Source organism: Lagenorhynchus albirostris, chromosome 3, assembly GCF_949774975.1.
Source record: "Lagenorhynchus albirostris chromosome 3, mLagAlb1.1, whole genome shotgun sequence".
NCBI lineage: Eukaryota > Metazoa > Chordata > Mammalia > Artiodactyla > Delphinidae > Lagenorhynchus > Lagenorhynchus albirostris.
In genome coordinates this window covers 125,280,730-125,292,939 of record NC_083097.1, presented here as the reverse complement: position 1 = coordinate 125,292,939, position 12,210 = coordinate 125,280,730, and the positions used below count along the sequence as shown (strand labels likewise).

Below are 12,210 nucleotides of genomic sequence, written 5' to 3'. Positions count from 1 at the left end.
AGTAGAACAATGATCGAGGCTTCTTTGTTGGGAACCAGACTTTGGAAATGGTCAGATTCCATGCTAGCCACTTCTTCCTCCTTCTCCACAAATATACAATATTTATGAGAACCGACCTTCCAATGGAAATTTGGCAAGATTTCACATTCTGGAGACATTGTACCTTCCTCCACATGCCCCGAGGGCTGAGGTCATGGGCTTCCCAGGAAATGAGGGAGTTCCCACGGATACAGGGGGTACAGGGGACTGAGAGGAGAGGGGCCCAGCAAGAGCCCTAAGTCACAGGCTGGTCCTAAAATGTTGGTAGTGTTACCTCCACCATCCTCTGTAAGAACATGAGCTCAGAAACTGTTTTGTTTTTTTTAATTAAAAAAACACTTTTTTAAAAAAATTAATCTTTTTGGCTGCATTGGGTCTTCGTTGCTGCACATGGACTTTCTCTAGTTGCGGTGAGCGGGGGCTACTCTTGGTTGTGGTGTGCGTACTTCTCATTGCGGTGGCTCCTCCTGTTGCGGAGCACGGGCCCTAAGCGCACGGGCTTCAGTAGTTGTGGCGCGTGGGCTCAGTAGTTACAGCATGCAGGCTCTAGGGCATACAGGCTTCAGTAGTTGTGGCTCGCGGGCTCTAGAGTGCAGGCTCAGTAGTTGTGGTGCACGGGCTTAGTTGCTCTGTGGCATGTGGGATCTTAGTTCCACGACCAGGGATTGAACCCATGTCCCCTGCATTGGTAGGTGGCTTTGTAACCACTGGACCACCAGGGAAGTCCCTATATTTGATAAATGAAGGGAATAAACCCTTTTCGAGACCTCCCAAGGCTCTTCATTGCCCCTACCTTGAAGGCCACAGCTCCTAGAAACTTACAGAGCCTCTCAGACAAGATATTTAAACCACCACCTGGGGCAGCTTCTCAATATTGTCTCCCAACAGGTTCAGGCCACAGAGACAAGCTTCTGCAGGGAGGCCTGGGTTGAGGTTCACTGCAGCTCTAAGAGCCTGTAAGTTTTTAAAGAGGCTGTTTTCCAGTGGGGGAGGCAGGGTGGGGATGGAGGCCTTGGCTGTGGCCATAAGGGCTCCTTGCTGACATGTGAGGTGATGCGTCTTGGAGTCGCTGCCTGTCCCCCAAGTGGTGGGTAGTGAGTAGCCTCAGGGTTTCTCTGTTCTCTCTGCAGGTCCTGCTCTGGTCGCAGTGGGGGCCCAGGCTCCTGAGCCAGGCGCTGAGAAGCACGTGTGAATAAGGCATGTCCGCTGCCTGCAAGAAGCTGCCACCTGGTGACTCTTCAAAAAAACAACAGTAAAACAAAACATGCACGTGCAAGACCGTAGCCGCAAATTCGCAGTCACGCAGATATACACCAAAACCAGCACAATAAAAACAGCGCTATCTGAGCCAATAGCTGAAGCCAATATGTAAGTCAGCCTTTGGTAAGTACCATCCGTTATTAGCTGTGTTGGGGGAGCAGGCCTTTGAACCCAAGCTGCAGGGGAAGTGTCCCCCCTCCCAGGACTCCTCTCCCATAAACAGCCAGGAGACACCACCCCCTTTTCCCCTCATCCTCCACAGCACAAGCTCTTCTTCCTCCGGGGTCTGGGCTCTGGGGGTCTGAAGAGAACATTTCTCATGTTGTACCCTTTTCCTGCTTCCGCTGGAGGACGGGGCTTCCCACCCAAAATAGATGCAGACCCACCCAGCAAGAGGAGGGGCTGACAGCTTGTGGGGGAAGATCAGAACTCTGGATCTTGTAAGTTCAGACGTCCTGTAAACTCTGACCAGAGTATAAACATCCCCCGGGACTGAGGGGAGGATGTGTTGGTGGGCAGGGGGCCCGGCGCCTCCATCTGCCCTGGGGACAGGCTGTTTATTCCACATCCCTCACGGGTCCCCTTGGGCTCCTTCCTGTCTAGGTCTGGGCAAGTAGAGGCAGGCAGGACAGCCCCACATGGGGCCTGAGGCCTTGGACGTAAGATTCGACCTCTCAGGGCTGGAAGGGAACTTTCGAAGCTCGCCAAGCTCAACTCTCTCTTCTTTTTGCATCTCCCTCACAGCTGGTCTTCTGGCCTCTGCTAAAACACCTTGGCTAATGGGGAGCTCAGGGCAGTCCATTCTATTACTGGCACTCTGGCAGCTGGAAAGTGTTCGAAAAAAGTTGTTCTAGAATTGTTCAGTGTGAGCTGATTGAGCACAGCTAAGAATAATGTGTACAATGAGATAATAGCAGGGCCATTCCCTGAGCCCACACTGTGCCAGGTGCTTTATGTGCATTATCCCATTAAATTCTCTTTCCTCTCGGGGAGGACACATAGGCTCAGAAAAGTTAGGCCACCTGCCCAAGGTGACCCAGCAGTTTTGTGGAGGGGCTGGGGTTCAGTTGCTTTAGTTCAGAGTGTGTGCTTTATATATTAGCCTATACTGGTTTTTCACAATCCAAAAGCAAAAATAGCACACGTAACACAAAAACACCGTACAACAAACACAGTCACACACAAACCAACCACATTACAATAAAAGCAGCCCAAACTGGCCAAATCTTAAGTACACTTTGTATGCCAGGAAAATCATAATTTTTATGATAAGGCCACTTTAACAACCCTAGGAGGAAACTGAGGCTCATTGAAGTTAGGAAGAATGGATGTGGCCACATTAGAAGGGGCAGAGCACGTGTCCAAGCATCACTTCTGAAGTCTGCAGTCTCCCTCTACACCATAGTGCATGATAGGAGGGCACTGTAGCATAACGAAAGAGAAAACTTGTATCATTATTATTATTATGTTCAACATCGAGAGCTTTAAAAAGCGGGATGTGCATCCTCAGAGATGAATGATCTCCCTACACTGGACGTGTCTAGCAAAGATGCTTTAGAAGAGGTTCCTACACAAGATATTCCCCAGTGTCAATCCGCGACCCAGAGACACAAACTTGGTGTTCTCGAGGCTGGATGCTGGGTGGCAGGGAGGCCTCGGACACCCAGCCCCAGAGCACAAGCCCACCCATTGCAGTCCTCCTCAACTCGCATTTCCTTGACTGCTCCCCTGGGGGAGGAGGTGTTGGCGCCTGGCCTGGGCAGAGAGTCATGTGGATGCGGCGGACCCTCTGCACATCCAGTGGCCGCCCATTCACCCAGGCCTTGCCCTTTTTGAGAACTGGGAGCTCTCTGGCTGGGTCTGTTCCCACCAACAGCGTTCCCATCCAGGGAGCTTAAAATAGTGCCTCTTGGCTGGGGCTCTGGAGTGAGCAGTGAGGGAGGCATTTGTGCAAATATGGGCCTGGGAGAAGGACTCCTACCCCAAGGGGGTGGGGGTGGGGTGGGGTGGGCAGTGCGGCAGGAGAGCCAAGACCTCCAGTGGAGGATGCGCCCTCCTGGCCACAGCCCCCCTCCATATAGCAGTAGAGGCGCCTGCTAGTCTCCTCCTGCCTCCCCGACCTTACTGGGTCCACTTGGGCAAATCTCTACACCGAATCCCGCAGGCCTTCCTGGCCCAGCCGAGGCTCCAGGGTGGGCCCACTGGGAACAGGGACCTCTACGTTCTTCTGCTGGTTCTATCCTTTTCCCCACCTCCTACCTAGGAACACTCTAGAAGCATCCTTTCGAAGGCCCAACTCAAAAGTTATTTTTAATACTCACAGTAACAATTGCAGCTGCCACTAATTGAGGGCTTACTTTTGTCAAGCGCTCTGCTAAGTGCTTTAACATGCATTGTCTTTGGTCCCAACGACCATCCACTGAGAGCCAAGTTACCATTATCTCCACTGTGCAGAAGAAACTAAGGCTCAGAGAAGTCAAGTAACTTTCCCAAGGTCACACAGCTCTGAATTGGCAGAGGCAGGATTAAAACTCAGGTCTGTCAACCTCTGGAGTCTGAACTCTTACCTCCTGAGCTGCACCTCCTCCTCCAGGTCCCCGCTGCTCTGGGCTCCCATGCTCCATCCCAGCATTATCACCCTGTATCACATACATACGGCTGTTTTGATTCAATGCATCAAGTATTTAGTGAATGCCTACTGTGTGCCAGGAACATTGCTGGGTGCCATGCCCACACCCTGGGAGCTCTCAGATCCTCTTGGAGGACTCTAGTTTGGGCTTGGGCTCAGTGACCTCCCTGACATGCAGGATCTGGTTTGAAGATGTCAGGGTGAGGTTGAGGCAAGCACAGATCCTCCTTGATGATCAGCTGCCTCCTTCCTGGACATTCCTGCCTCCTTCCTGGCTGGGATGCTCCTCTCCTTCCCGCACAGCAGGGAACAGCACGTGCAGGAATCAGACAAACTTGCTTTGAATGCTCTGTGACTTTGGGCTCTCTGAGCCTCAGTTTCCCCATCCATAGATTCGGGATAAAATTAGGACCTCACCACAAGGTGGTTGGAAGGATTTAATAAAACAATGCACATGAAGGACTTAGCACAGTGCCTGGTGGTCAGTAAGTAGAATTGTACAGCAGCTATTATTGCTAATTGTTTCTTTCTGAAAATTACGGTGTCCAGGCGCCAGATGCTTAGGGCCTAGCACGTGGTAGGTGCTCCAAGTGAAGGGAATCACTGACACAGCAGACAGAAGCCCCCAACCCTCCCCACCTCTGCCCCCTCACTCTTGGCTGGTCGTGCTGTGCCTGATCTGATGTGGAAGGTGTCCCGGACACTGGTCCTCATCAACAGTAGGGTTACTTGGGCAGCCGGGGGCAGGCAAAGGACTTTTACTTACCTGGTTCCCTCGTTTTCAGCCCAGGGTCCATTCTAGGGAAAAGGGGTGGCTGGCACGGAAGTTCTGCCAGGGTTTGCCTGCTCCTTGGAGGTGTCTGGCTTTCTGGTGGCGCCACCTGGTGGTGAGTACAGAACTGCTCCTAGCTGGGCGGCAGCTCACGGACCTGGTGGCTCTGAGTACGACCATTCCCTGACACTCACCCTCCAGCCCATCCACCCCTTTCCTCATTCCCCTGTGTTGACCACCTTCTGTCAGAAAAGACCTAAGGACCCCAACTCTGCTGTGGGGCAGAGACCCCTGAAGCCCAAGTGCCCATGCCTCCCTCAGGCCTGGCTCTGACCTGAGGGGTAGGGTCTCTACGTGGTTGGCCAGGGTTCACCCTCAGGATATCCTTCAGGGCTGATGACCTCTCAGTGGTTTCTATAAACCAAGGCTGGAAGAATGGGCCTCCTTCCTGGCCTGAGATGGCCCAGGAATGGGAAACCCAGTGATGGTCCCTGGGCCCATCCTTGACTCCCCACTGTACCTGCTTGGGTACACACAGATCCCCCTCCACATTGAGGGAGCTCTGGGACTCCCAGAGGGACTGGCCTGACTCCTAGGTTCCCACATAAGCAGCCAAGAGGCCTAGCCCAGCCCAGAGCTGTATGTGTAAAGTTTGGAGAAAACTAGTAAGAATTAGAAGACTGAATTGTGCTCAGACCAGCCTTACCCCACCTTGCACCCACATGCTGTGTGAGCTTGGGTAAGACCCGTCCCTCCCTGGGCCTTGGTCTCCTTGTGGTAGAATGGCGGTGGGGCAGGGAATGAGCTAGGGGATGGGTGAGGACCCCTATAGCTCCCAGACTGGGGCCTTGTTAAGGTGCAAATTCCTGGGCCCGCCCCATCAGAACTCTGGGCCCAGGACCCTGGAATCTACGTGAAGTTGGAAGCTGAGGCGGCCAAGTCCTGTCTTCGGGAGACGGAAGCCAGCAGTGTGTGTCGCCAGCAGGTAAGGAGAGTGTGATGCTTTCAGGGGTCCTGAGAAGCAGAGGAACCCCCTAGCAGCCCAATCCCCATCTTTTAATTTCTCCACCGTTCTGTGGATGCAGGGATGTGTCCCCCCCAGCTGCGTGTCTGTTGGACCCCACCGGCAGCAGCAGCAGAGGGACAGCAAGGAGGCTGCACAGGTTACAGCCAGGTTGCCCCCATCCTTCGCCCCCTCGTGCTGGCTGTTTCACTTGTTCAAAGGACAGTGGTGGTGGGGCTGGGACAGCCTGGGGTGGGACTGGGGGCCTTGTTACTTGAGGAAGTATTTTCAGAGTCCCCTCCCTCTGGAGTTTCCAGTGGTAGAATAGAGCCCTGTCTAGTATTTGACCAAATATGGTGGTATCTCTCATGAGCTCGAGCCTCAGCCAGCTTCTCAGTTATGCTGTGGAAACCTGCCCCGGACAGATTAATCTTGTGACATTCAGGAGCGCCTGGCACCCTGCGTTCTTCCCTTGGTGATTCCTGTAAATGGCCAAGAGTGGCCCTGAGTAGGACGGTGCAGTCCTGGATGCCTGTTCACGGTGTCCCTCCCCTGTCCTCTTCACACCCCCTTCCACCCCCTCCTCCATCCCCCGGATGCCGGCGGGGCGGGGGGGGGGGGACTTGCTCGCTCACATTCAGCTGGGCTGCTCACTCAAGGGGAGAGATCCAGACCAGCAGCGCTGGTCCGTTCAGCCCATGATTCCAGGATGTGTAGACCCTGGGGTCACCTGAGCTCATGAAATTGTGGCCAGAGCCTGTGAAGCCCAGAAGTCTCTCAGCCATGAGGGTGGGCCCGAGGGGATAGAAAGGAGAGTTGGCTGAGCAATGAGAACCGTGCTTTGCTCTGATGCTAACGTTCCCAGTAACAATTATACAATTATTTTATAATGATAACATTCATAATAAACAGCTGTGTTTATTGAGCACATACTACGTGGCACTGTGCCAGTTGTTTAACATGGGTTCTTTCCCTTACTCCTCGTGGCAGCCCCGAGAGGTGGCTACTATGACATCCCCATCCTAGAGATGGGGGCACTGAGACTCAGAAAGATTTCAGGGAGAGATGGGCCAGGCCACTGTCGATTCCTGGGTACGACTCCCATTTTACAGAGAAGGAAACTGAGGCTGAGAGAGAATGGAAGTCACAAGCAGCCACACAGGGGCAGGCCCTTGGAGTGGAGACCTTCTCTACACGAGGGGCGGCGTTGCATCCGGAAGGCCAGGACAACCGGCCGTGAAGTCCTCACGAACCCGTGACTTGGCCTGCGTGAGAGCACACAGATTCAGAAACATGTTCATAGCAGGCCAGAACTGTGCAGAAAATATGCCAAGAAAAACAGAGTGGGGTGGTGGATAAAGCCCCACATGGGGACCAGATACGAACCCCAGCTCTGTCATCTCTCACTCATTGTATAATCCGAGACAAGTCCTTTCTTCACCCTGGCCCCAGTTTCCCCTCCTGTGAACTACCAGTGTACTGGGGCCACGGAGCTCACCTGAGGCTGGCTGAGGCCGGAGTGCCTGAGGCTGTTTCCCTGGGAGATGGGGCCTGTGTCCCACTCCTGGCTAGCTCTCTCTGAGAACATTTGATCTCCTGACCAACGGACAGCCTGTCCCTCCTCCACCCTTGCCCCCTTGCCATCCCCCAAACTAACGAAGCCGATTGTCTCAGGCGGCCCTGTGGGTGCTGGCTGGGCGGCCGGCCGCAGGCCACAGGCGGAGGTACCACCCGCCAGAGCCCCATCAGACACACAGGGCATTGTCCCTCAGTCAACAGCCCCTGGGCACCTCGTCCCAGCTCCTGGCCTGCCCCCACGCCCCTCACCGCCTGCCACTGCGCCAGGCCCAGCCAGCTGGGGGCCCAAGGCTCCCAGGCGATGACGAGCCCACCCACCCACTCCCCCGGCAACCCCCTGACGAGCTATAATTGCTTCGCGCCGTCCTGTTGCTGCCATTCTCCTGGCGGAGGCATCTGGGGTTCCAGGCGGGTAGCAGCTGCAGGCCGATCGCCTGGCTCGCAGGATGGACTGGCCACACAACCTGGTACGTGACGATTCACCACTCCACCCCCATCCCTTTTTAGGGCCTGAATGTTTCGTTACTTCTTCTCTATTGATTAATAGCAGCCTCTGTTTGGCTTGGAATCTGCAGAGGTGAGTTCTCCCTCTGTCCTCTCCCCCAGGACACGAAGGAAACAGAGACGGGTCTCAGAGGCTGCAGCCATGGCCAGTAGCTCGGCTCCTGAGCTGCGCTCAGCCCCATGACACTGAAGCCCTTTCAGGCCAAAGGCATCTGGGGAGATCTTGGCCATCTCCGTTATCGGGGTTTTTCCAAAGAGCCTCTGGGTCCTGAGATCCAGGCTGTGTGACCCTGGGCAAGTCCTTCTGTTTCTCTGTTTCCCATCTATAAAGGGAGAGCCAGAGTTTAAGAACGCCATGTGAGAAGCTCCGATGAGAAAGCCTATTGTTAGGGAGACATTTTTCGGCAGCAGAATCTAGGACCAAAATGGAAGAATTCAGCCACTTGAATCTGTCATGGATTTTGTGCCAAGAAATGGTTCTGCTGAGAGGGGCTCTGCCGGAACTTGTTTCTAAGGGTCAAGACTGGCTGGGTAGATTGGCACGGGCCGTGTGGGTGGTAGGGTGAGGGATACAGGGCAGGTGGGAGCCTGGCTAGATTCAACGAGGAGATGAAATTCCCCCTAGAGGGTCCTCCCTTCTGACCAGCCCTGGCCCTCACCCAAGTCCTGGCCCTTCTCTCTCGGCTTCCTGAGGAGTCTGTGTTCTGCTGGGCTCCCAGGTCCTCTGCCGTGTGAGTGAGAGGCTTTCCTGATGCTCCCAGATGTGGATGGTCGGGTGAGGGTGGACAAGGGGTCAGGCAGGCAGAGGGTCCGGGTGTGGACGAGGGGAGCAAAGCTGTCATGGAGGCCAACAGGGATCCTTGGCCATGACCTGCCCACCTCCCCAGCTGCATCTCCCAGCCGCTTCTTTCAGCCTCCTTTCAGCAAAGCTCTTAACCAACTGAAACTTCGTTTCACACTTTCCTTTCCCCACCCCATACAATTTTTAGGCTCCCTCTGCCCATATCTGCCTCTGTCTTATCCTTCAAACCTCACCAGACACGCCCCCTCCCCAGAAAGTCTTTGCAAGTCCACCCCACTGCCACAAGGCTAAGCGGGTGGCCCTGCTCTTCTCTAACCACACGCTGTGTGGTCCCATCCACACACTGCTGCTAGCGAGGCTTAGGTGCACGTTTTCTTGTTCGCCGTCTGTTTTCCTTGCCAGACTGTAAGCGACAGATGGGCAGGGATGGTGACAGGCATTCATTCACTCAGCAAATGTTTACTGAATACCAAAGTGCCCAGTACCGTGCAGACACAGGAGACGAGGCAGTGTGTGGGAACGGATACGATGCTGGCCCTCATGGAGCCTGTGCTTGGTGTGGGCCCAACATATGAAAGAATCACATGTATGCACCGTAAGGCTACAGTCACGCAAGAGGCATCAGGTGTTGAGAGCCCAAGAAGGTCCACAGAGGCCTCCCTAAGGAAGTGGCACTGGAGCCAAGACCTGAAGGGTGAGAGGCAGGACTCTGCAGGGAACAGCCTGTGCAAGGTCCTTGTGCAGAAAGGAGCATGGGGAGAGGAAGGTTTGCGAGAAGGTCCGAGGCTGAAGCACGGGTGTGAGGGGCAGCCAGGAGTGATTTGAGGGAGGAGAACTCAGCAGAGGTCTGGCCTGGGCAGGTGATGTTAATAGGTTTGCATTTCAAACACCCATCCTTGGCCAGGGTGTGGAGAATTGATTGGAAGGAGACAGGGGAGGATGTGGGGTACCAGGTAGGAGGCTGGTTGAGCTGTCCAAGAAGGGGAGGCTGGTGGTACAGATAGAGAAGTGGATGGCTGGGGAGATTTTTTTTTTTTTTTTTTTTTTGCGGTACGTGGGCCTCTCACTGTTGTGGCCTCTCCCGTTGCGGAGCATAGGCTCTGGACGCGCAGGCTCAGCGGCCATGGCTCACGGGCCCAGCCGCTCCGCGGCATGTGGGATCTTCCCGGACCGGGGCATGAACCCGTGTCCCCTGCATTGGCAGGCGGACTCTCATCCACTGCGCCACCAGGGAAGCCCTGGGGAGATTCTTAAGAGGTGCATCAGGACTTAGCGATGAGCGTGGTGCATACATGCATCTGTACACATGTGGTGGGCTGGTGGGACCAGGCCAGGGCATGACAGGTGAGGGTGGCCCCGCTAGAGGCCTTGCCTCTTCCTTTCCCCTTCCTTGGGCCCCAAATCTTAGCCCAGAGGGAGACCTGGCTCTCCCACCTTTGACCTGTGGCCTTCCTCCTCAGCTATTCCTTCTCACCATCTCCATCTTCCTGGGGCTGGGCCAGCCCAGGAACCCCAAAGGCAAGAGGAAGGGGCAAGGGCGGCCTGGGACCCTGGCCCCTGGGCCTCACCAGGTGCCGCTGGACCTCGTGTCCCAGGCAAAGCCATATGCCCGCATGGAGGAATATGAGAGGAACCTGGGGGAGATGGTGGCCCAGCTGAGGAACAGCTCCGAGCCGGCCAGGAGGAAGTGTGAGGTCAACCTGCAGCTGTGGCTGTCCAACAAGAGGAGCCTGTCACCCTGGGGCTACAGGTAGGCCAGGCTGGGCAGCAGTGGGTAAGCTGTGTGTTGGGGGCTGGAGGGGATGCCTCGCCCGCTCTCCCTGTCATTGTAGGAGCTAAGACCTTGGATTTGGAGGCCTGGGTTTGCATCCTGGCTCTGCCTTTTACTGGCTGTGTGGCTTTGGGCAAGTTGCTTAGCCTCTCTGAGCCTCAGATTCCTCAACTATAAGTGGAGGTGATAATAATATCTACTTCATAGGCTTGTTATTAAATGAGATATCCATGCAGGGCACTGCCGTTGTGTTCTCCAAGTCTCCAGTGAAGGGCCTGCAAGGCCTTCCCCAAATGTCACGTCCTCCAGCTCCGAGTGTCTTGTACACACCTCTAGTTACAGCACTTCCAGGCAGTACTGAGTTGGCTGCGTGCACATCTGTCTCTCACGCTAGACTGGAACCATCCCAGTGCCTGCATCAGAATCATCTAAGGATTCTCATGCCCCATTCGATCAAAATCTCCAGGGATGAGGCCCAGCAAGTGGCATTATCTACATCTCCACATGGTTAGGATACACAGCTGGGCTTGGGAATCAAGACCTGCTGCCCCTAGGGGACAGGAGTGGTGTCTTAACTTGGTTGTAGCTCCACTTCCCAGCACACCACCTGGGCACACAGAAGGGGCCATGTGTATATGTGGAGAATAAATAATGAAGAAAAGGACTGACCCTGAAGGGTCCTCACTCATGAACCCAGGCCAAAGATGTTTAGCCACACACCTTATGTCCTGAGACTCTAGAAGAGCATGTTCAATAGAGCTTTCTGTGACAGTGTAAAGTCCAATATGGTAGCCACTAGCCTCATGGAACTACTAAGCACTTGGAATGTGGCTAGTGTGACTGGGGAGCTAATTTTGATTATTTTAAGCTCAAACAGCCACATGTCGCTAGTGGCTCCCATACCTGGAATGTGGCAACTGGAAGGGTCCATAAAGCTCCTCCGAAGCTGGGCTTCTACTTTACTGTGCCCATGACTTTCTTGGGGATCTTAAGAGTATGCAGGTTCTGATTCAGGAGGATTGGGGTAGGGAGAGATTCTGCATTTCTAACAAGCTCCCAGGTGATGCTGATGCTGCGGTTCCGCAAGCCCACTGCCTTTCCTCCAGCACGGCACAGTCTTGCTGTGCAATCAAAACCTGGGTTAGGAATGGCAGGGGCATCGGGGGTGGGCACTAATTTGTCTTTACCACAACCATCCTTCTGCCCTGTGCTCTCTCTTGCCTTCCCGCAGCATCAACCATGACCCTAGCCGCATTCCTGCAGACCTGCCGGAGGCGCGGTGCCTATGTCTGGGCTGCGTGAACCCCTTCACCATGCAGGAGGACCGCAGCATGGTGAGCGTGCCCGTGTTCAGCCAGGTGCCTGTGCGCCGTCGCCTCTGCCCGCTGCCGCCACGCACCGGTCCCTGCCGCCAGCGCGCAGTCATGGAGACCATCGCCGTGGGCTGCACCTGCATCTTCTGAGACAGCCCTCCCTGCACCCCCGTGCCGAGCAAGGCAATGAAAAGTAAAGGCTGTCTTTTGGAAAGCAAGACTTTGGGTTTGCTCCTTGTGGCTCTGAAGCCAAAACTGGGTGGGAGGTAGATTTCGATCAATGTGAAGGAGGATTTTTCCATCACCCGGTGTTCTCCAGCGCTGAGATGGGTTATTACAAAAATATTGCATTTCATGTCTACCATTTAGGACAGTTACTTTAATTTGGGTTTATAAGCCTATATTTCAGCCACGTTATTGGAGCTTGGTTGGTATAAACCTATCTAGGAATGAACAAGAGTTGATTCTCCCCAGTTAAGTCAAGGGCCATTGCAAAGAGGCCCTTTAGAAGCAGTGAGCTCCCTGTCTCTGGAAGGGTC

At 54.5% G+C, this 12,210-nt stretch overlaps 1 protein-coding gene across 2 annotated transcripts; it reads left to right on the top strand.

Moving 5' to 3' along the window:
* Positions 1 to 1,658: 1,658 nt before the first annotated feature.
* Positions 1,659 to 11,885, top strand: IL17B (interleukin 17B). 2 transcript variants are annotated; one of them, XM_060143970.1, is made up of 3 exons: positions 1,659 to 1,739; positions 10,048 to 10,337; positions 11,590 to 11,885. In XM_060143970.1, exons 1-3 carry the CDS (start codon positions 1,674 to 1,676, stop codon positions 11,819 to 11,821), a joined length of 588 nt encoding a protein of 195 aa, XP_059999953.1. In that variant the 5' UTR covers positions 1,659 to 1,673; the 3' UTR covers positions 11,822 to 11,885. The 2 variants fall into 2 exon arrangements, with proteins under 2 accessions (XP_059999953.1, XP_059999952.1); XM_060143969.1 differs by lacking the exon at positions 1,659 to 1,739 and having other exon boundaries at positions 5,722 to 10,337.
* The last annotated feature ends 325 nt before the right edge of the window (positions 11,886 to 12,210 follow it).